Source organism: Schistocerca americana, chromosome 3 (assembly GCF_021461395.2).
Source record: "Schistocerca americana isolate TAMUIC-IGC-003095 chromosome 3, iqSchAmer2.1, whole genome shotgun sequence".
In the NCBI taxonomy this organism is placed as follows: domain Eukaryota; kingdom Metazoa; phylum Arthropoda; class Insecta; order Orthoptera; family Acrididae; genus Schistocerca; species Schistocerca americana.
In genome coordinates, this window is record NC_060121.1 from 690896069 (window position 1) to 690921163 (window position 25095).

General features: G+C 42.7%; 1 protein-coding gene across 2 annotated transcripts in view; it reads right to left on the reverse strand.

Moving 5' to 3' along the window:
* Positions 1 to 1956: 1956 nt before the first annotated feature.
* Positions 1957 to 25095, reverse strand: part of LOC124605555 (proton-coupled amino acid transporter-like protein pathetic) — a 75422-nt gene continuing 52283 nt past the window's right edge. For both annotated transcript variants that reach the window (XM_047137314.1, XM_047137313.1), the window contains exons 5-10: positions 22034 to 22158; positions 19059 to 19143; positions 17337 to 17618; positions 12717 to 12895; positions 7266 to 7435; positions 1957 to 2777 (exon numbers count right to left, since the gene is read on the reverse strand). In XM_047137314.1, the coding sequence (XP_046993270.1) occupies positions 2533 to 2777; positions 7266 to 7435; positions 12717 to 12895; positions 17337 to 17618; positions 19059 to 19143; positions 22034 to 22158 (1086 nt within the window). In that variant the 3' untranslated portion in view covers positions 1957 to 2532. The remainder of the gene's footprint in view (positions 2778 to 7265; positions 7436 to 12716; positions 12896 to 17336; positions 17619 to 19058; positions 19144 to 22033; positions 22159 to 25095) is intronic.

Genomic DNA, 25095 nt, shown 5'->3' on the forward strand with positions numbered 1-25095 from the left:
ACCAGTAGTACTTGCTCAATGGAGGTCTACGTAAATCAGTAGCAGTACTGACTCGTTAATAGGTTAATGGGACATTAGTAGTTTCGAGGAAATGGTAAGTACTTTTTCCTTTTCTAGTTCTTTCCCTGTCGTTTTTTTTTCTTCTTGCGTTTGTAATTTTATTCTTCACTATCGTATTTTCTCCTAGTATGTGTATGTAGTGAGTACTAAGACTTACCTACATCAGAGATTATATGTACGAGGGTTGGTACTTAAACAGTGGCAACTATTCATTCGCGACCGATACAATGGAGTTACATGTTTGCACCTGTTACTGTCTTCAAAGTAGTCACCAGCGTTGTGTAGAACCCGTTTCCAGCGATGTGGAAGGAGTAGTATACCGTTAGAAGAGTCTGTTCTGTTGATGGTGCGAATGGAGCGGTCTAGTGCCCGTCTAATCTCTAGAACAGTTCTGAAGCGAATGCCACGAAGTGGTTCCTTCATCTTCAGATTGAACTCAAAGTCGCAAGGACTTATGTCCGGGGAGTATGGTGAATGGTACAGTACTTCCCAGTCTCATCGAGCGAACAGAGCAGCCACAGCTTGCGCTGTATTTGCCCGCGGATTGCCGTGCAAAATGATGGGTGGGTTGCGTAGAAAGTGTCGCCGCTTCTTTCGCAAGGCTGGTCGCAGGTGATACTCCAAAAACGAACAGTAATACTGTGCATCGACGGTATGAAGTGGAGGAACTAATGTGTTAGGATAACATCATCACAGTCGTAAACGACAATCACCATAACTTTCTCCATACTGGGGCTCTGACGCACTCCCGACTTTCGCGACGACCCATAATGACGCCATTCGATGGATTGGCGTTTCAGTCTTGGCTCGTACGATGTGGCCCATGTCTCATCCAGTGTTACCATACGGCATAATAAAGCCTCTCATTTCCCCTCATAGCGTTCCAAGTGCGTCTGACCAGCGTCGTGACGCATCCATTTTTTGCATATCCGTCAAGTCATGCGGAACCCATCGTGATGCAATTTTTCGTATGCGCAGGCGTTCCCTCAGGATGCGAAGCACAGTCGCATGGGCTAACCCGGTTTCGTGGGCGAGCTCACAAATCGTATGTCGTCGATCACTGTCCCGTAACGCGGCAACAGCATGCACTTCTTCTTCAGAGACTCTAGGACGACTTCCCCTATGCATGTCTGCCACAGTCTGCCGACCTTGTACCCAAACTGCCACTGTTCTGTACGGCAATGCCGATTCCCCGCACGCCTCTTGACGATCTTGGTGACACTGTCGCGCTGTACGACCTCTGGCACATTCAATCTTGATCCAACTCCGTTGTTCCTGTTTCGAAAACATATCGAAACACCGTTACGTTAGACCGCTCGCTCACAAGTGACTGTGTTTCTCTCTATTGTGCGCACGCCGGTGACGTGAGACGGGCGAGTCCATTTGCTCGGAGGTAAGGTACGTATGTCAAGAACGTGTGCTATCAGCGACAGTAGTAGATTCCATTGCATAGTGTTGCCACTATTTAAGTTCCAACCTACATACATTAAAATGTGGATAATATGGCGTATTTTAGGTATACATAAATACAAATAACCGGCCGGATTGGCCGTGTGGTTGTAGGCGCTACAGTCTGGAACCGAGCGACCGCTACGGTCTCAGGTTCGAATCCTGCCTCGGGCATGGATGTGTGTGATGGCCTTAGGTTAGTTAGGTTTAATTAGTTCTAAGTTCTAGGCGACTGATGACCTCAGAAGTTAAGTCGCATAGTGCTCAGGGCCATTTGAATCAAGCCAAATACAAATAAATAAAAATTAAATTTGGTTCCATACCTAGCAAAAACTTTTTTTACTCACAATTCTGCAAACATCATGGTGTCTTTCACATGCGTGATATGAGGATAAATCTTTATCCCAAAATATGAGCTTTCTATTTTATAAATAATAACAGATATAAATCAGCAAAACAAAATTTATTTGAGAATATGAAAAATATTTAAATACTTATACACTACTATTTACATGTTCTTAAAATGACAAAGTGGCACTGAACAGACATACAGACACACACAAGTGTAGCAAATAGTGTAATGTCAGTTAATCTGATGATGGAGTAATGCGAGAGTCACACCGCTTTGTACGTGCTTATTACGCTTATTACATAGGTATCTGACTAGACAAGAAAGTTTCATCACACGGAATTACCTTCATAATAAACAAGAAGCTACGAACATTTGTGCCCTGTGTCAATCTTATTTTAGAAAATAATAAAGTATACAGCAAGACAAAAGTTCTTTAGAGAGCCCATAGAACGGGCATTGTGTCCAACACGCTAAGATGAACGTGCCAAAATAAATAACAGTGTGAATATAAATTTCACACTAACTAATGACACGGTACTGACGTTCCGACGCACTTGTTAAGCACACAGTGTTCCGGAGACCCCGATATCACCGACAGTCTCCCGTCAGAACGCACATCACCGATGTAGTCACAGCTTGCACGTAGTGCCTTTCACTGAACAACTGGCGTTCTACCCCGAGTAGGTGCGGATGATCTCCAGTACCGCAACGTAGGAGCCGGTGACGAGTCCGAAGATAGAGAAGGCAGCGATGAAGATGTTCTTCCAGAGTCGCCAGTTGAGGCGCCCCATACCGTCTTCCCAGAAGACGACCGTCTCCAGCACAGCGGGGCAGAAGAGGCCCAGGGTCGACACGAACACCGAGCCCACAAGCGAAATAATCGGCTCCAGTTTGGGGATCGCTACTGCCACCGCAACTGCAACATCAAACAATTTGGATATCAGCTTCAGCAAAACAGTGAGATAAACTGTGGCATTACACTCACTTCACACTTGATTGCTACGCTACGTGTACATAACCGAAGTACGAAAAGCTGTACGGCGGCTTAAACTTCTGCTCCCCCCCCCCCCCCCCCCCCCCCACATGGATCGACACCGTCCAAATTGCGCACGGGAGCCGTGAAGCTGCCATGGACGGCTGCCGAGCCGTTAACACAGTGTCGCGTGCGATAGTACGAGCTTAGTAAATACTGGCGTCATTTCATTTTTCAGGTACGGAAAAGCAGTTTTTAACGAATATAAAAGATTGTGGCTTAACGTCACGTCGACGACGACGTGGTTATAGAAGGTACAAGCAGATATTGGGGTAAGTTAGGTACGTAAACTGACCTCTCACATTCTTTAAGGCACGCCGTGTAGCCGCGTGGTGTAGGGCGCCTTGCCACGGTTCGCGAGGCTCCCCTTCCACCCCCCCCCCCACCTCCACCACCTCGGCTGACGTTCGAGTCCTCCCTCGCGAATGGCTGTGTGTGTTATCTTTAGCGTACGTTAGTTTAAGTTAGATTAAGTAGTGTGTAAGCCTAGGCACCGATGACCCCAGCACTTTGGTCCCGTGGGAACGTACCACAAAATGGTTCAAATGGCTCTGAGCACTATGGGACTTAACATCTGTGGTCATCAATCCCCTAGAACTTAGAACTACTTAAACCTAACTAACCTAAGGACATCACACACATCCATGCCCGAGGCAGGATTCGAACCTGCGACCGTAGCAGTCGCGCGGTTCCGGACTGAGCGCCTAGAACCGCTAGACCACCGCGGCCGGCGAACGTACCACAAATTTCCACCACTTTCTATAACCGATTTAGAGAAACAATGGACAATCTAAATCTGGGTAGTAAGGTGGGGACTGCGAATGCGAGTCCATTGTCTCACTAGTGCCGCACCTCATTTGGTGACAGTCTTCGAGACAAACACAGCATGTAGTTCCGTAAGGGGACTGATGACCTCCGCTGTTAAGTCCCATAGTGCTCAGAGCCATTTTTGTAGTTCCGTATGATCCATTTATCTTTGTATTTCTTGAAGTGTTTTTAATTTCTTGTCATTGTTCTGCACATAGCTTGGGAATTTTATATTGAGCCATTCACTTCTTTATTAGAAGATTTGTGAGTTTTCTAGGAAAAACTCAAAACCCTTGAAACAGAAATAAAACGCCGCCCATTTGTTTCTTTTTAAGTTAAGTAAATCCATTCTATAGTATTTTATACTTTTCGTAAGGACGAAAAACTAAAACCCACGCCAGCGTTTGTACATGAGCCATTGCGCTATTACTGTGCCGAGTCACTGGCAAGGAATGTAATGTAGGCAACTATGGCATACTTTGCCTAACCAAGCACTCCAATAACTGATTATACGAGCGTGAATTCGCCGCAGCACTTTAGCGTGAACATATTATCGTTCCACATGTTTAATCAGCATCCTATTTCCTCATATAAATAAGCCACTTACCGTAAGTAAACGATATACCGCAGCAAGGATATTATGTTAATTTTTCCCTTGCTCCTCTTATGGAGAGTTTCTGAGGGGAGGTTCAATGTGAAATTACCGACGGTGGATTGCACTCCACTTCTAATTTTATTAGAAGTTGTTGTATGACTAATATGTCTAAACTATGGTGTGTAGCACCCTTTTGAACGAAATTTAGTAAAAATATGATATATAATTATGTGAACATGTGGAGGTCATAATACATAACGTAGTTTATTTGCTTTCGTGGGCTGGGGCGCTGTGCATCCGTGCATTATTATATACGTTCTCCGTGATCCATGTGAGTGGATGCCAGATGAAAATGAAAATAAGGAAAAAATTGAGTGGAAAAAATGTTGAGCTTAAAAAGCAGAACGGACAGGGGACGAAGTGAAAAATATATTAATTAATATTCAGTACAGAAAACGCTATGCCTACAGAAGACTGGAAGTGTTTTGTTCCTGTATGGATCGGACTGTTTAAGACACTTATACTGTTTTAATTATTATACACGCATTTTATTTTATTTCGCCACGAAAATATGAAGTTTTTGTTGTCACCTAATGTGTTATTTTAACTATTTGTGTTTAGTTGTTTGCTTGTATTTTTATTTGACAGTGACGCGCGACTTCCGAATGTTATTGACATTTCGACTGTTAATGCTGTGTGCGTGCGCGAGGGCGGGATGGGGAGCGAGAGTGAGATAAACAGGCTGACAGTGTGAGTAATAGAGATTGGAGGGAGATGATAACCTTACGATATTTGGGAACGGGGAATGGAGTTGTCTGAGAGTACAGTACGAATCGATGAGTTTATTTTGCGGTTAAGTTCATTTGTACAATGGTTTTGTTCAGACAAATTGTGTTATATTATAGAGTGATGAGTCGTAAAATAATGTGTTCCTTCCCCCGCCGATCAATTTTTGTGTGTAGTAAGACTCTTGTATTACTAATTTCTGCCTCCAGCTATTGCTCACTTAAGAATTTTGAAAACTATGTCTGTGTTTGTTGGGGGACGATTTTGTGCTGTTAGGTGTTCAGGAAATGTTGAGTTGGAGCTATTACCTTTAAATGCACTGAGACTTTCTGCATATATGGTCCTAAAAGCTCTTACATTCTTTGTCCAACATACTATTTGACGGCAGCTATAAATAAATTGGTAGAAATGGAACCGGCTAATTTAGCAGTGCTAGTTTTTTATCTTCCGCCTTGTAACTCCAGTAAGTTTAGTGTCTGCATGTAGCTTTGTTTTGTATGTGACTGTGCGCCATCTGTTGCTTATCATGTGTTGATCTGGTCTCTCCTGTGTTGAGAGTGTCTGGATTAGGGGGAGATAAAAAACACGCACATGCAAATGCACGCGCACGCACACGCACGCACGCGCGAGAGCACATTTTATAATATGTATGTGTTGTCTGTTGTTTATTTTATGAATTTTGTAAGTATCACGTCCATATTTCAGTGGTGTTCGCTTCGTTGTGTTCAGTTCTTCGATACAGTCATGTTTGTTCATAAGCAGAATGGTAAGAAAAATAACACTGAAGTTGACACAAAATGCTGAACGATGTCTGAATGATATAAAAATAAAGAAATTGCGCAAGGCAGCAATGCTATCTAATCTTATTTATCAAGTATGGATATCAAGATGGGCTGCAATATTTTGAACTTGGCTACACTACAGCAACAGTTACGGAACAGCAGGAATAGAAACCAGTTGCAAAAATGGTGGTTTTCAAATAACTTTGACCACGGTTTCGACGCATCTAAACCCGTCTTCTTCGGAAGGACAGACAAAGTTCACATTAGCAGTTCACTCAGTAAAAGCTCTCTTCACATGACACAAATCGGCAGCGGTCTGTACGTCCATAAGCAAAAATTAAGACCTCTAGAATCAAGGGCTTGTCGCATCAGTAAAAACAATCACTTAGGATGACGGACCTTGCTAGTAGCTACACGCCGGCATGTGGACATGCACAATGCTGCTGATTAATATCATGTGGAGACAGCTTTTACCAAGTGAATATCTAATGTGATGTTTTGTCTCTTCTACCGAAGAGGGGTTTAGATCCCTTGAAACCGGGGTCAAGGTTATTTCAAAACCATTTTTGCAACTGGTTTGCAGCCCAGCAGGAACAAAGGACAGCCATGTCCAGCATATGACTGTTACGCTAAAATACTGTTGAATGTGTAACTTTCAGGGATTCAGGTCCCCGTATTATGCGAATATTTTTTGTTTATAAACGCTCCGACATGTTTTAGCACCTTTGTGAGACTGTCAGCGGGTACTTCTATGCAGTTATTATTTTCTGCATTACTGAATAAGAGAAACACCTGATGGCGGCACAAAGATGCTGAAATATGTCTGGACGTTTATGAGCAACAATCGTATGCGTAATACAAACGCCGTGCGAACAGGCCTCTGAAGGTCCGACCGACCGCCGTGTCATCCTCATCCGATAAGCGTCACTGGATGCGGATATGGAGGGGCATGTGGTCAGCACACAGCTCTCCCGACCGTTGTCAGTGTACAAGACAGGAGGCGCTACTTCGCAGTCCAGGAGCTCCTCAATTGGCCTCACAAGGGCTGAGTGCATACCGCTCGCCAACAGCGTTCGGCAGACCTGGGCTGTCACCCATCCAACCGTTGTTACCTCTGCTGCAAGACCGTTGGTCTTGATAATGGGTCGCCTTCTGATTTGGTCTGCTAACATGACTGCTGCTGCTGCTACTACTACTACTACTACTATTACTACTACTACTACTATTATTATTATTATTATTATTAGAGCTTCAAAACCGAGATGAATGTGTGAGTCTTTGACCGAAAGGCTACAGCCTAAGTGAATTGGAATCCACGGTATTCTGAAACATTTAATTCCATAATGAAACAGTCACTGAGAGCCCAGGAGCTGCAGCTAGGCGCAGAAAGCGTCAACTCACCGGTAGCGAGGCAGGTCCCGACGCGGTAGCAGTACTGGACCGGCTCTGCGCGGTGTGGCGGCACCTTCTCCATGACCAGCGCCAGGCTGATGTCGTTAGGCACGAACATCTGCAGTCCGTACGTCAGCACAATGGCCAAGGCGATCAGGATGTTCACGGACTGCGCCAGTCTACAAGAACAAGTCGTGATCTTCAGGATCACATGAAAATATTTTGAAATACACATGTGGTCAATAGCAGCACTCTAGCAAGTTATAAAGGCCGAACATAGCTTATTTAAAAAAGAATAAAACGAATATACCACAGAGAGACCAAATAGTCTGTAGACATACGACAGCGCTGACTGCTAATCTTTCTGTTTAAAACCGGTTACCAGTGATCAAGGAGACCTTTCATTACTTTTCTAATCTATCTTGGTTGTACTTTGCGGGAAACTGTCTCTGTGGTGTCAATCATGATTAAATAATCACTTGTCTCATCAGGATAGCTTTATGTTATTATAAAATTCAGTAATCGTAACACACTTTTATATACACAGACTATACATAGTGCCTTTGGGAAGCACAATGACCGTATTAAAAAAAAATTATGTAAAGTGTAACAGGTATAAGTGCAGTATTTCTGTTGGTGATTGAGGACGGTGTACTGAACCACATTACATCACCGTTTAATTTATTTTCAGATTAATAATTATAGCTATTAGGATTATTATGTTTTTAGGTTGGTTAGTGGCTCTAAGTGCAAGAACAAGCCATTAATACTTAATTTCTCCTGGGCAGCAGGTCAGGTATAGAAATGTGACTTGCGGGCACAACACGGCTTGTCTGTACCAACAGGTGTAGTCCACTTAACGATGGATTACGAGCGTGCAGAAAACATCACAATAAATGATGTGATATGTTTGCGGGAACATTGTCAGAAGCAGAAAAAAACAACGAACGCTCTGACGTGCGTACAAACTAAGGTACTAGTCACAAATCTACCTGTGCTTACAGGATGTGGCACTTGGATCCGGACGAATTTCAATTTGAATTTCCCGACATGTCGTACTTCCGCCAGAGGTTACGATTGGCATTCTAGAAAACAGTTAGAACCTAAAATAGCCGAAATGTTTCGGATTAGTGAGTTGTACAACCGAACAGCCGCGATTATGTCTTCGCTCTGGGCGTTCGCCCACTGAAATAGTTCGATTCTTCGGGTACCCGATGTCAACTGTTAACGATGTCGGGGCTTCGGAGAAGTATAATGCTTCGGAGAAGTCTGGGGAAGATTCCGCTAACCCAGGGAGGAAATGTCATTCTAGGAAGCGCGTGTCACGAACTGCGACAGGTTCAGCTCTGATTTCGGAAAACCTGGGACAATTTCTGAGGAAATTGGCGTCAGTATTCAATGTCAGAGAGCGAACAATGCGTCGGATGACTGAGGAGGAACTACTACGAGCCATTTAGCCCAAAACTGGCTCTCAGATAATGTTGATATGTTCTGGTCAAAGGAGATCTGGCCCCCGAATAGCCCGGATTTGAACCACCGGCCATTATGTTTGGAGCGAAATCGAAAGAGTTACCAATAAGACGAGACACCCTAATGTTGCATCTCTACGCACCGCTATCGAAGAAGCGTTCGCGAATATGGACAGCGCTGTTTTAAAGAGTGCGTGCGATCACTTCAGGACAGCATTGGAGGCAGTCATTGCGGCTGAAGGGGTTACATCGAGTAACGTTACTCTTGAAAGATATCACTACTTATAGGTAACGGGATTTTCATTTTCATTTGTATTTCGTTTTAATAGATTTGCTTTTAAAAAAGATTTCATTTGTCCAGATTTAAGCGTCGCCTCCTGTATACCCGTTACACGCTGCATATTTTAGGTTCATGTCCAAGTAGCAGGTGTTTATAATCAAAGAGCAGCTGCTCACGGAGATCTAGTATGGGCTGTAATCATCATGTGGCAAAGAAACTTGATAAATATGTTAAAGCGCTAATGTGGAACCGATTTACGCTGGGAATCAGTTAGTTCCATTTTTGGCCACCAGGTGTAAATCTGGCGCTATACAGCATTTCGTCGGCGTCTCTAATACTTATATTGAACAAATTGTGTAAGTGGCGGTTACTAATAAAAACAAAATTATGCCTTTTTCGCTGGTTTCACCTTTTATGCCCACGTACCATTCCTAATCCATTACACGTGGAAACATTTCTATACATCTTTCTTACATTCACAGCGCCAGATTTACACCTGATTGCGAAAACAGGAAAAAAGGTTTTCTGGTCTAAATAGGTTCCAAACTAACGCATTAAAAAATCTATCACGTTTCGCTGCCGTACGATAAATATATCCCACTCTGGACCTCTTTGAGTAGCTGCACATTAATTATGTATTATCAAGTATTATCATTACTTTATTCCACTTTTTACGAAGACATCATTAGATCATCTATTTAAGAGTTTCTTAGAGAAGTTATTTTGATTTGTAATTTAATTTCCTACAAGTTTATAATCGCCATTCTTCTTTCTTTCTAAACAAATCGCCTGATGATAACATGACTATGTCGAAAACGGCAATAATACAACTGCTACCTACCATCTTCAGACTTTTCATGCAGTAGGATGTGTGGTAAAGAGTTCTTTCAGACAGGTAATTTTTTGCTCGGTGTCGCAGTCATGATAATTTGTTACGATCAGAGGCGACCGTATTTCATCATAAAACCTATAACACCGAGGAAAAAAGTAGCGCTACATAGTGCATACCACATAGCATAACGTACAAAAGAAATATGCCCTTACTTCTACATCTATACTCCGAGAGCAATCTTGCGGTGTTTGGGGGAGAGTACTTCTGAAATCACTATCGTTCCCTCCTTCCCTGTTCCATTCACGAATGGTGCCTGGAAACAATGATTTCGGTACAGCTCCCTGTACATATAATTTCTCTAATTTTCTCGTAGCGTCATTTTTCCAGGCATAGGTGGCAAGACACAGTATGTTGTCTCACTCTTGTTGGTACGTAAGCTGTCGAATTTTCAGCATTAAACTCTACGGTATGCACAATGCCTCTCCTGCAGCGTCTGACACTGTAGTTTGTAAAGCATTATCTGAGTAAACGATCCGCGACGAAACACGCCGTTCTTCGTTGGATCTTCCCCATCTCTTCTATTAATTCTGTGTGGTGGACATGTGCTACTGAATGGCTTCATGTTAATTTTTTTAAAATAAGAAGACACTGAAATGGAAAACCTTTTAGTTTATAAAATATGTAATTGGGACGAAGACTCTATGAAGTGGTCCTTCGGGGCCAGAAATGGAAGCGAAACGAGGCGGAGGGTGAGATGGACTTTGTTAAGGATTAGATCGTTATCTGTTAGTGGATGGGAAAGGATTCGCGTCCCGTTGGGTGCCTGTCAACGACAGGGAAACAGAGTTCTTAATTTTTTGTTTTTATTTTATTTTATTTAGTTATTTTTTTTTTTTTTTTTTTTTTTTTTTTTTTTTTTTTTTTTTTTTTTTTTTTGTGGGAGTGGGAACGATTGACAACCCAGACTTGGTTCTCGCAGCTCTCTGTAGGCACCGCCCAGATGGAAGAGGTAGTCGTACGTCTAGACTATACGCCCGCTTCCGCTTTTACTCCTTAGGCCTTCTTCCACATGACGCATTAAAAATCTACTTGCTTTTAATTTATTAAAATCAGTGTGAAATCTACGCCTAAACAAAAAACTCATATATTTACTCCAAACTGAGGCAGCTGCTGTTGGAGACTTCTTTGATTGACACAGGAAAATTCCAGTTCATTACATTTTAAGTAAGAGCTACAGTCCGAAATTTTTCTCTTGATGCAACAGCTAAATACTGTACCAGTTGCAGTACTCAGTGGATTTCGGACATTGCCATCAGCAGCCCGGTTTATTAAACTCGGGTAAACCAAAACACAAATGTAAGCCTTCTATCAGCTTTTAAAACACCTTTGTGTCACAAGACACTGACATAACCCATTCCAATTAGGTTCAGCAGGACCAGGGGCTAAATGTAATCTGAAGAGCTAGCGTGGCGGCAAACATTTTACTCTCGGTCTCGCTAGGGGAGAGCGACAGTTATGTTTCGGATTTTGATGTAAATCATGACATAGTCTACAATAAAAAACAAAGAGACCTACTTCTGTCACTAGGCCGACGGTCCCAATTTTTGAAAAATTCCGTAAATGTTTCCTTCGTAGCCTTACTCCTAGGGACTAGCGCTTATATGTCTACCCAGTGTGGCCGATATGTGATAAAAGACGGATTTGCGGACTTATGTTCTTGTCCGCATTCCGATTAAGAGGAACCTCATCATTCGTCTCGCACTCTGTCTTAACGAGTCACTTGAAATACTCAGACATCGTCGACGTCCAGTTTATCGGAAACTACGGATTATTCAGCAAAAAACCTATGTAGCTGTAGACTTTTTTTCCGAATGAGGAACATCTGAGCAACACCTCATCGAAATTCGGCTGTCCCTTGCTAGATGCATGGGACTGGCACTGTTAGTCAGTAGTCTTGAATGTTACTCGGGGAGAGTGGTTGAGACCCTGGCCTCGTGGCAGGAAGGACAAGTCTTCCGTTCGGTCATCGAGATTAGTGTTCAACGTGGGTTCCCTATACAGAATAACGCGAATGCTGGCATGGTTTCAGTAGAGGAAGACTGTGATCACAATAGGTGCTCAGGTGCATATCTGGTCATGTTTTCCCATACCATTCAACTACAGCAGGAATTCCTAATCTGTGTTCCTGATGGTCTCCCGGTGTAACACGTGCCCCGGCTGCTAGTGTCGACGTTCGATTCAAGGAGGATATTGTTCTTAACCACACGTCTGCTTTTGTTTATTCGCCCAAACGCAGAAGATAACAGAAAAGAAGAAGAGGAAGGCAGAAGCAATAGTAACTTTAAATGTGGGGTTAAGAAACACTGTTAGGAAACGAAATACAGATATACAGTATCTACATCTACATTTATACTCCGCAAGCCACCCAACGGTGTGTGGCGGAGGGCACTTTACGTGCCACTGTCATTACCTCCCTTTCCTGTTCCAGTCGCGTATGGTTCGCGGGAAGAACGACTGTCTGAAAGCCTCCGTGCGCGCTCGAATCTCTCTAATTTTACATTCGTGATCTCCTCTGGAGGTATAAGTAGGGGGAAGCAATATATTCGATACCTCATCCAGAAACGCACCCTCTCGAAACCTGGAGAGCAAGCTACACCGCGATGCAGAGCGCCTCTCTTGCAGAGTCTGCCACTTGAGTTTGTTAAACATCTCCGTAACGCTATCACGGTTACCAAATAACCTTGTGACGAAATGAAGAATATGGTTTCGATGTATGATTTCTTCATACGTCTTCTGTGACTTTTAAGAAGAAAAACATAGTTTATGTTCGTGATATGTAGTCTTACAAACTAATAAAAGAACATTAAATATCAACTTACGGCTCGTCGCTTGGCAGGTTGAGTGTCACGCTGCCTTCAGTGTCTGGTCCATACTTCAGGTAACCACAAAATCCAATGATGGCGTACAGGCCCACGACAATGGACATGGTGATGTTGAGCACACCTGGGCAGCCCAGAAAGCGCTGCGGGTTCTTCATGCTGTTCTCCACAGGCATCACCTGTAAATAAAGCCGTTGTCATAACAACGATCAACTGAGGCATCTCCCTAATACAAAGTAAACACGATGATCGCACATAAGAGCTAGATAGTAGAACTTCCTTCTGAAGTGCCTTCACAATAGTCCCGTAAACATTTTTTAGCTACTCTTGCTTCAGTGTTCGCTTTAATACACTGTAATACCCCAGTAAATTTTCTCATCAGTTCACAGGTAAGAGTGACTAATAGTCTACCGTCGATTATAGGGTTGTCGCTGTATACAGAATGCACCAGGAGATATGGTCAGTATTCAGCGATCTCACAGAAACTATCATTGTAGTCGAAAAAGTCCGGTAAATATGGGCTCTAAAGTGCGTACCTTAACAGCTAGGAGCACTTTTTCATCTCCGCTACAGTGAAAAACATCTCTTCTACTGAACAACTGCTCGTAACCAGTGAGATGTGCATTTTAGATGCCATATTTAGTGGAGAATTTTTCTTGTTTTGGTACTTACTACCTCCCCCCAAAATACAGAAAGCAAGGAGCTTGCAGTACACGAGATTTATTTCACAATATCGAAGATGAAGAAGCGCTCGTAACTCATCAGGTATGCATTTCAGATCCCAGATTTACTGGACATTTTTGCTTCGGAGGTTCGTTCATGCTATACTCCTGAATATTAATCATTCCTCCAGGGATACTCTGAATATGACAACAGATGTGCAAAAGGAAACGCTGCGTTGTACGTTACTCCAAAAGCACACACAGACTGGCCAGTGTCTTTCGGATTAGTGAAGCTAACTAAGGCAAGTAACTTACAGACCCCAGTTAGGAATAGGCGAAAGAATGAATCTGTTATTTGCCACGTTGCACTCCATATTTCAGCTAAGCAGAACGAACTGTTGATGAAGTTCGTCTTTGATTCACCCAGGGTCCTTTAAGTTAGAGGGAAAACATTAGGTCAGTGGTAGTCCCAGTTGCGAATATGTAGCAAAATATTTTCGCTTACTCTCTCTTCAAACTTACCAAATGTTTCTGACTGTAAAAGAAGATCTAATACATGATATGTACGTCGTGATCCAGTACCGTAACAGTTAGACAAAAGTGAATGTGTGTATCTGTGTGTAACGAAAAATAATTTCGATTTCTGTCCCGACAAATTCTGAGCTATATAAAGGTACATCTGTTTAAGCGAGATCAACGCTACAAGAAAAGGATAGAGTCCCCCAGATTCGTCTTCCAACGTCCAACTCCGACATGAAGGTCCACTTCGTCTCGTGAGATAAGACGAGAATGTGCATCAGTAAATATAATCAGGGCCACTAAGTTGTTGGTGTCAGAAGTGTCGTGAGATCCAAATGATTGGAGGATGTTGAGTGTTACGTGATGGTTTTTAGAATTTTGGTGTTCAACTTTGTAGCAAAGCGGTCAGCTTTTCTGACTGAAGCAGAGTACTTTGCTGAACTGCTTCCGATTTTTCTTGTTGCGATAACTGAAGCAAGTACAGCAGCCTAGTGTAGAGAATTGAGAAGAGGCACTTGGGAAAGTTGCGGCACCAGTTAATGGCTGGACAGTCCTGTATTAACCACGTGCCTCTCCATCCTGACGTCCTACATCGCCCTAGACAAAGTATACCACACCGATACTTTGGCACCACATGTCTGCTTCTGGTCGAAAGTTCCAGTCTCAGTTTCGTTTCACGTGAATGAGCAACGCACTTTTCTGGCTTGTGTGAGCTATTGCAACCAGACGATGTAAAACTGTGATAAAATTCGACAGTGTAAAGAAAATTTTCTGCATGATTTTTAGAAACAGGAAAGCGGGCTTATCATCACAGACCCACCGCTTATTTTTGAGATGTACCGTTTTTTCTTTCATGTTTGGGAGTGAAGGACAATGTGAATGACTAAGCATGAGTACGTCGTCAGAACAGAAACTAGCATTGCAATTTGTTTCACTATGAAATCCGTGAACCTGGTATTCACTACGTTGTACCATGTATCTGCGGCGAGGACCTGTCGATGAATCTGCAGACCCAATTGTACCGCTCTGGGTAGGAGTTGTGAAGCGATATTTAGCACAAATTATGTCTAAGAGGAAACAGTTGCAGTACTGTGGAGATAACTTCAAGTATTTCGGAAGATCAGTGGATTAGGCGTCATCAGAAACTATGGTGCTAACGAAATGATAATGGGAAAGATGAATGTTTCGATGAAGAAACTGAGGTTCGGTCAAGACTGTAATTAATAACAAATTAATCGAAAAGGTGTCAGTTCACATACGAGGGCTATTCGGAAAGTAAGGAAAGAGTTTTATTTACGACGATTAGCTACACCTTCCATCTACTTCTCTACACATCGCAGCTCTCAGACAACTGTCTTAGCGTTGTACTGCTGGTGACATTCCCGAAGGAAAGTGAGACTCAAGCAGACAAGATACCAAGGGTCATAGAGTAAACACTTTTAACTATTACAGGTTCGTAGGCTTGCAGAGTCGGTGTCATTTTAAATAAAGTAATTTTGGACATTAGACAGTTTCATCAAAAACTACTAAAACAATTAAACTGCCGACGTTTCGACCGACTTGCTGCGGTTCTCTTCAGGGCGGTTCACTGCTGGATACTGGTGAATCTCTTGTCTTATGTACTATCTGTTTAGGTTATCTGGTGGCTACCGGCATCACGTATCTGAGATGTCATTGGACAATATGAAGAGAGGTTGTTATGGAGGGGGTGGCAGTATGAGAGGCTATTGCGTGTGCTGCCCCAGTTCACTGACGGCCCTCTATAAGGGAAGACATTCATCAGTTTCCAGCAGTGAACCGCCCTGAAGACAACCGCACTAAGACTGTCGAAACGTTGGAAATTTAGTTGCTCAGTTTATACTGATACGGTCCAGTACCCAAAATTATTTCATTCAAAACCGTCCGCCCTGTTACATGGCTGTGAGTGGTACGCCAATCTTCGTAGGACGCGAGTCCTCGCTGATATACCAAAAATTGAGCAAATTCATGTGCAGTGTGATAATAGCCACGATAGCTCCTTCTGCCATCCTGTCACTTTTCCACATCGATCCATCCAACGGCGCCGATTCCAGACAACGGGCTGGCATACATACACTTCTTCATTGCCATGACTTAAATCACTTTTGGGTGCATATGACCTTCTGGTACTAGTTCTGCACCATGTAGAGCACTTCAAAGCACAACTACACTCTTTTAAGGGGTGTCTAATAAACTAAAAAAAAACGCACCACGAGGGAATTATATAAATTGGATGTATATACAGACAAAAAAATTATTACAGTTTCAGAGAGGTTAGATGATTTATTCAAGAGAAAGAGCTTCACAAATTGAGCTAGTCAATAATGCGTTAATCCACCTCTGTGCCTTACGTCCATAGTTATACGGCTTGGACGGAGGCGAGCAGCAGAGACTGTTGCTGAAATGTAACCACAGGATGGCTTGCCATGAAGGGCAACAAATCGGGGTGTACAGTATTGTCGATGTACCTCAGTGGTGTAAGTGTGCCGTAGATGACAACCAAAGAGGTCACGCTATGAAAGGAAATTGCACTGCAGACCATTAATCGTAGTTTTTGGGTCGTTTGGGGCTGACAGTCAGGTCTGGGCATTTTCAGAGACTTCTTCGGCCTGGAATCTCATTGAATGGAGTAGAACTGTCTTCAGTGAAGAGTCCTGTTTCGAACTGTGCCCCGACAACTGGCGTAGACGTATCTGGATACGCCCCAATCAGGATTAGCGTACCATCCTGACAATCGCCCATCATATGGCCCTTCAATCATGAGTGATGGTCTGGGGTACCATTTCTTTTCATAGCCAGACCAGTTTGGTTGTCCCTGCGGCACCTTTACAACACAACGGTAGGTTAACGATATTTTACGCCCCGTTTTGTTGCCCTTCATGGCATGGCGAGAGTTTCTATTGCTCGTCTTAGCCGAACTCTGCCTTGGCCAACAAGGTCACTGAATCTCTCCCCAACTGACAACGTTTGGGGCATTATGGGCAGGGCGCTCCAACCGGATTGGGATTTTGACCATCTAACGCGCCAATTGGGCAGAATTTGGCACGACATGCAGGAGGACATCCAACAGCTCCACCAATAAATTCCAAGCCGAATAACTGCTTACATAAGGGCCAGAGGTGGAACTACGGTTATTGACTTGCTCAATTTGTGAAACAGTTTATACTGAACGAACCATCCAATTCTTTCTGAAATTATAATAAGTTATTTGTCTGTACATGTACATCAGAGCTACCGATTTATTTCTCACTCGGACTATTCCTTCGTGGTGTGTCTTTTTTGTGGTGGTAGGAGGGGGGGAGGGGGTGTATTTTATCTGGTGAGCTTATAGTTACAATAACTCTGCGGAAGGGTGGCGGACATGTTAAAAGGCTATCACGGTCCAAGTAACAGTCAATTCCTACGTGGTATCGAGACTCACCACGCCGATGCCCTCCATGGCGAAGATGACGGTGCTGAAGAAGAGCGGCAGCTGAGAGACGGGCGCGATGAGGTCTCGCTCGCTGGCGCTGGGCACGCCGGACAGCGTGTAGTAGAGCGTGATCACCAGACTGACCAGCAGCGCCACGTCGGCCGCCACGGACACCGGCACCATGTGCTTCAGCTGGCGCACCAGCACCAGGCCCAGGAACACCGGCAGCATCACCACCATGTACACGCGCACGTCCAGGTCGTTCATCCACGGCACGTAGTAGCCGCACACCTGACAACCACATGTACAAAGTTACTCTCCACCAGCGGGTCCCGTGTGTAATAGTTACGTAACTGATGCTGCGTCCAGTGACCAAGTGACACCGGTAATCTGTGACGATGTATGAAGGAAAAAATATAGAAAGGTGTGACTCATTGTAGCCAAAAGATAAAACTGCAGCCTGTGGAAACTATCCTGCTACGAGTCAAGTACATTTCGCTTCCTCCAATGTTTTGGCTGTTCTGTTACTTCTTCAATTATCTATGAGATCTGCAACGCAATACAAGAACTGTTGCTTCTAAATACAGCACCCCTAGATAAATAAACTGCAAACTTGTGTATAGAACTCTTGTGTGTCTCAGGGACTAAGACGGTTAGTGTAGCACTGCAAAAGCTTGCAGTTCAATTCTCAATAGGCCCAATAACTTTTTTTGTATTACTGTGAATGTTTTGTATATGTGAGAAAATAAAATTTTCAGTATGGTTCGGAGTCCACATTAAACCTTACACTGAGGTGACAAAGGTCATGCGGTACCTCCTAACATCATGTCGGACCTCCTTTTCCAAAACGTAGTGCAGCACCTCGACGTGGCATGGACTCAACAATTCCTAGGATGTCACCTGCAGGAGTACTGAGCCCTGCTGCCTCTATGGTCACCAAAAATTGGGAAATTATTGCCAGTGCAGGTTTGGAGTCCAAGTTAAACTTTAGATCCCCATATAGCTAGTTAGCTATGCCACTTACTGATCAGCGAAGGGCAAGAACGTATGACATTTAATACAATCATGTTAGAACGCTTATGTGGTGTACAAAACAAATTTGGGTTAAAGATAGCTTCAGTTTTCGGTACTAATTACAGAGTACAAGAAAAGGTTAAGACTGACTATCAACTACACGCTGATGTGGAACGTTTCTAGTGGAATGAATGTATTGCAATGAACAGAAGCAGTCACTAAATGTGCCTGGTACTACCGAGCGACAACGTTTGTGCACATTAATAGCACAATATTTAATTGCAAAACATAGCATTTATTTATAAGAGTTATACATAGACGGTAACTGACCAATCAGATCACAGGTGAGAGAAGACACACACGCAGCGGAAGAGGCTCAATTTTTCGTCATGCAGGGTTTCTGTGTTTCCCCTTTTGTTACCCACAACATCGAGACTATCTATAGTTAGTTATCTGCTCGGAATCCTGAAAGTACTGATGTAGTGTTACAAAGAACGAATTTTATACGCCAAGTCCAGGACTCTATGACTTTCAGGAAGGAATAATAAGCACGGACGTTAGAGCTATTAATAAAGTGCAGTTCGGGGCTAAAATGTTTCCTGTGATCTTTGTACACTTTGCAGTTAACGTAATCAAGATCTGACTTTCGGTACGTGGCTATGCACTGGATCAAAACATCAAAGAATCACTTCCGCATACCAGATTAAATGTTCTTACCTTGTGAAGAGATTCCCCAATGAATACGACGTAGACACAGCATGATCCATAGTAAGTGGACAAGATGGCTAGCACGACAAAATTCCTGTAACAGAGGGCAAGAATATCGTAAGTCTTTGGACAATAAAAGTAATTTCATGATACGATTATTATGCAGTACAGTTATCATAGAGCGTCTTCTGGCTGAAGAACGTGTAAAAGTGAACGAGATGTTCTAAAATTTTGACTCATAATATTTGTGCCGTTCTCTGATAAAAATAAATTCAACGAAACGGCAAAGAAACCAGGAAAACAATCCAGCAAGAACTGAAGATGCATTGTCAGCTGTTAATTGTAACCCTTACGAACTCAAATTCTGGTCTCTCTTTTTGACACGTATGAAACTTTATATGAAATTTGAGAACCCAAGTAGACGAAAGGTAAACCCTTCTGTCACTCTCTGAATGCATGTTGATGAGTTATGGCAGTCTACGTTAAAAACTAGAAAATCAATTTTCTGTGACTTATTAAGGTCCGATCGCATAAAAAATGCTTTTCTAGGACATTTTAGTATATGTCAGAAAAAGATAAAATCATACAACGAAATGGTGAAGTAAGGCAAAAATTTGTAAATTTTCTGTTTTCAAGCCTGCATGTACATGTATTAATACACTTGTTATAAGACTAAAAAAAAACGATGACGAGGGTACAAATACATTGAAACATGTATGGGAAAACGAAAATGTTTTTTACTCTACGGGTAAACCTGAAATTATTTTCACTTTCTAACAAGTCCTTTTTACAGTTAGGTGTGCATCTCAATAAGTGAAGAAAAATGATAAGTGGAAAAAGTAGCTTGTGCATACAGACTGCAGGTAGGTGACTAATCTCCCATTCAGGAGATGTGGAGATGTGTGGTTCCTTTTGCAGAAGTTTCCAGTCTATGAGATATTGCACAGGTAGACATATTCTAACAGTACATTGCAGAAAGCCGTGCGGCTACTCCGAGCGAGTACCGTTTCCCGTTGCATCTCTTGCTCATTTCGTGCAAAACAGGCATCTATTTGTCAACGAGGACGTAACCGATATCTTCCCGCCATCCTTGTTCAATTCGAGCTGCAACTCCATCTGTAATGATATCGATGTCTATACCTGTGAAGTTTCTTTCCTATTGAAGTCCTCCTTTCTGACTATTTCGATATGTCAAGATGTACCAGGCATAGATTAATATCAATACATTAGCATACACGCCACTGAAGCAACTGATGGTTGTTGTGCGATTTTGTACACATGTGCAAATTCTAAGCTGGATTTTCTTTTACACCTCATATAGACAACAAACCAATTGGTTAAATAGAAAAATAGTGCTCATGTAATCCGCAAATTCGTGGTGCGCACGGTTTTTACCCCGACATACATTGGTGTATTGATGTGATAACCTGATGAGCCATAGGAATATACACCATTGCTGGACATAGTACGTGCCCTAGATTCAATGTTTTAACGACAGTTGTCTATATATTCAATTATTTTTAAAAAGAAAAAGAAGCGTGTCTGACATAATGAAAAAGGCAGAGAGATTGTACAAGAGGTGTTTGTTAACTGCATTTGACTAATCTGAAATCGTTCGACGCATGCGGTTAACTGATGACGTGAATCTCGGAATGTAAATCTTGTGATGTTTACCACGACGGGAAAACACGACGCATGAGTCACTTACGGAAGACTGAAGGACGGCAAGGCGTAGATCTCTTCTCGGAACTATGAGCGGAAATCTGTTCTTCAGAAATGGCACGTTGTGATGTTGTGGCCTGACTCACGGTAGTGCAAACGGAGGTGTGAGATCAGCTCACACTATTGGTCAATGTGAGCAAACGACGAGGGAGGAGGAACGAGGAGCCCAGTAAAATGGTTTAATAGTTTCTGTTTTATTTTGCCTAACAGGTTAGTGACATAATATTGTGCAATATATTTCAGCAAAGTCAGGACTCAGTTGGAAACGAAACCCTGAGAAATTAGAAATGAGGAAAGCAGTCCTACAATCTACATTAAATATTAGGAAATGAGCACTAGAGTCGTTGACAAGTATCTAGTGAAGGCCACTTTCCATTGTCTTACTCCAAACACACATGACATATCATTCGTATGTCTACACCACATGTATCACTGTGAGTGTTTATGTAGGGTGGTGTGTAATAATCGTCGAATTTAACTTCAGAATCCGTGATTATCATCAACGGTATCACATATCTCCTTGCGTAGTGGCTTGGCAATAGCCCAGGGTATGCGTTCACAGCCTGGCGAATATTAATTGTGAGTTTGTGAACTCTCTTCGAAATGTCGGTGAAATTTTCACGCCTGCTGTGAGTTCACCACAACAAGATTCCTTTACTCCCAAGAAAAGTAGAGGGCACAGTAAACTTAGCATTGTTCTTGCTGGTGTCATTGAAGTCGAAAATGTGTAGGTAATATCTCCAGATTCGAAGTAGTAGCTTAATAGAGATTTACGTAAGAGATTATATGAAATCACTCGAAGCAAATTGAGAAAGGCCGTCAGTTTCCGTAGCATTTATTTTTTATTTTTTGCGGGTTGAAATTGCAAACAAACCTCTTGCATAAGACACCTGACAAGCAACTCCTTTCTGAATCTTTCCGTACCAGACATGAGACACCATTCCAGAATCAACGCAATTTTTACTAATGGATTATTTTCCTTTATTAATACGCGATAGTATAAAATGAACATTATGTAATCTTATGAGAATAAATATCAAGGACAGTAATATCTACGGGTTGTATAAACGACATTTAAGTGTACAGAACAGCATTGTAGACATTTAAGTGTACAGAATAGTAGTGTAGTATCCCACACAAGACCTGTTTCGTTATAGTTACCACCAGCAGCCTTGTAAATAAAACTGTTGTGATGAAATTTTCTTCCTGCACCAAAAATGTAACGCCTATTAGCAGGTGCCAGATGTGTTATTGAAACTCACCTGGCGAACTTGGAGTAAGAGCGAAGCCGCTCGAAGCAGGAGGTCTTGAACGCAGCCTCGGCAGTCTCCCCAAAACCTAGGAAGGGCACTTTGGTCCTCCGGCACAGCTCCTGCGAGCACTTCACCTGCAAGCAGAGTGATGACGTAAGCCCCCATACACTGTGGTAGTTAAATAGTGTAGGTCAAAAATAGGAGACGTTAATGACTTCTAGATTCTGTAGAGGGGGCGATATTGTGCGTCTAAGTGATTCAGATGTCTCTGAGCACTATGGGACTTAGCATCTGAGTCATCTGTCCGCTAGAACTTAAAACTACTTAAACCTAACTAACCTAAGGACATCGCACACATCCATGCCCGAGGCAGAATTCGAACCTGCGACCGTAGCAGCCACGTGATTCCGGACTGAAGCGCCTAGAACCGCTCGGCCACCATGGCCGGCTATTGTGAGTCTCTCGAATCTGAAATAGTATCAACCTAGTAATCAGTTCGAGTAAGGAATCAGTGTCCAGCTGTGGAGGAAGAATTACCACCGTGCTATTTGGTTCGACACTATGCCAATCCTCAATCTTATTGTACATTATTTATATCTGTTACTGATGAAACGGTACTGATCATATTTGGCGAATATGACGGTATCTTCTCTGATATTTAATGCATGAAACATGTGATAGGAAGTGCCCCGAGTTGCAAATATACAGCCCAAATGAACGTAATAATTAATTTGTCTCACAATAAATACATAAAATAAATATTTAAAAACACGTACCTGTAATCGTTAGTGATTATAAGGAACACAAACATACCATGCCTCGGGCATGGATGTGTGTGATGTCCTTAGGTTAGTTAGGTTTAAGTAGTTCTAAGTTCTAGGTAATTGATGACCACAGCAGCTAAGTCCCATAGTGCTCAGAGCCATTTGAACCAACCCAGCGTAAGAGGCGTATCGCGACTTCCGCTGTTTCCCACCGAAGGGACTGCCCTTAATTATCACATTGCGAACGTTACAACAATAACTGGAGCATATTATGCAAGTCTTCTGGAACAACAGTACTAAATAATGCGCAAGAAGAGGCCTGGATAGTTAGAGGAAAAATATAAACCTATACAATTAAAGGTGCTTTCACAAGGGAAAGTGACGGATTTTAAGAACGAATTTTTGGCAAATACACCTCATTCAACAGATTTCGCCCTTTTTTACTTCCACCGACCAACCAATATGGCGGACCTTCTAGAATCGTACGCGAAAGATAGAAGCTTATTCTGGAGAAAGGAGAACTGAGGTCTACGTCGAAAATTAGATGTATTTACGCGAAAATGGTAAAGTCTTTTGCAGACAAGCTTAGAATCTTTTACCTACATGTACATCTACAAACATACTTCCCAGGCAATTGTGTTCTAAATTTATCCAACGGGATTCACTAGAACACATCGCCCTTTCTTCCAAGGAGGCCGTTTAAATTCGTTGGAGAAATCTTTTTACTTTCGAATGGGTCATATCGATCTCTTATGGTTCTACCAGTGCGCCTCTTTTGATGTCTGTTACCATGCACGTTCGGTAAGGACTCCAAACACTGCAACTACATTCGAGAATTGGTCGCACTGGTATCTTGTATACACTTTGGTTTACAGAAACCTTCCAAATAATCTAAGTCTTACTTTCGACTTTCCTAATACTAACTTCTCTTCGCTTTTCAGTATTACACCTAAGTACGAAGTGTCGAGCTTAAGATGTTCACTTGTAAGTTTGTAATTGCGATTCTTTTTCTTCCTTGTAGGCATTATACGATACTTTTTTTTTTATTATCGTGTCAGAAGTACAGAAACATAATCATCCAAAGGAAATCGATCGCTCGCATCATTTTATACATTGGTTGATGAGAAACTGGCCCCGTCGAGTGTATTCGTTATCGCCTTCATCTGGTCTCTCATGGTGCATACGGCTGTAGATGAAGAACACTGCAATATGTGGCGCGGGATTAGCCGAGCGGTCTTAGGCGCTGCAGTCATGGACCGTGCGGCTGGTCCCGGCGGAGGTTCGAGTCCTCCCTCGGGCATGGGTGTGTGTGTGTGTGTTTGTCCTTAGGATAATTTAGGTTAAGTAGTGTGTAGGCTTAGGGACTGATGACCTTAGCAGTTAAGTCCCATAAGATTTCACACACCTTTTTTTGCAATATATGGTTGTTAGTCTGCACAGCACCACACTTGCAAAAAACAAGAAAGACGCCATTTCTGCAGGTTGATCTCATGTTACTAGATAGTGGTCTGTTGAGGGCCTACCACGTTGCTGCACTGCTCTGAATGACCATCCAGTTCACCAAATGGTGTCATTTCCCCCGCCACTGTGAGATCTTTGTTCGTTGTGGTCTTTCTGTAAGAACTTCTGTAACTGCCAAGGAGCTTTTTCTTGATTTCGGCCAAGGACGTGCTGGCTGACGGCCATATAAAGGGTGGATTTCAGGAGGGGCTACACCAGCAAGACAGTGCAGTTTATCTACGGATGTAGGTGTTGAACAACCCACGATAATGCGACAGGTCTCATTAGGCATCATAGGCCTATGTATTTCTCTGGCATGCCGAACATGCTTATTCAGCACTGGAGTAACACAAAGCTAGCGATCAAGAAATCGTCAATTTGGTAACAGAAGAACTGCAGAGGGAGACGAAAAACTGACTACAGTAAGCAAGATTAAATGAATGTAAGCAGCAATAGTAATGTAGAGATGAAACGGTTTAGAAGGCGTGGAGAGCTGCATCAGATCAGTCTTCGGACTGAAGACCACAACAACCACCACCGTATTATCTTAAGTGTATCCTCTTTTATAGAGAGCTGCCATTCATTACACAAAGCGGAAATTTTATCCAAGCGTTTCTGCATTTATTTACTATCGTCCACAGACGGTACGCTCATAAGAGAAACACATATCAATTCTTTTGGCAATGCACTGTACCTCAAGTGACCTATGCACACTGCCCTACCGTTATACCGCTGCTGGTCATCCTTTTTCAATGAACCGTAACTTATGGCGTCATGGCAGGTAAGAGAACGTTAAGCGAAGATGGC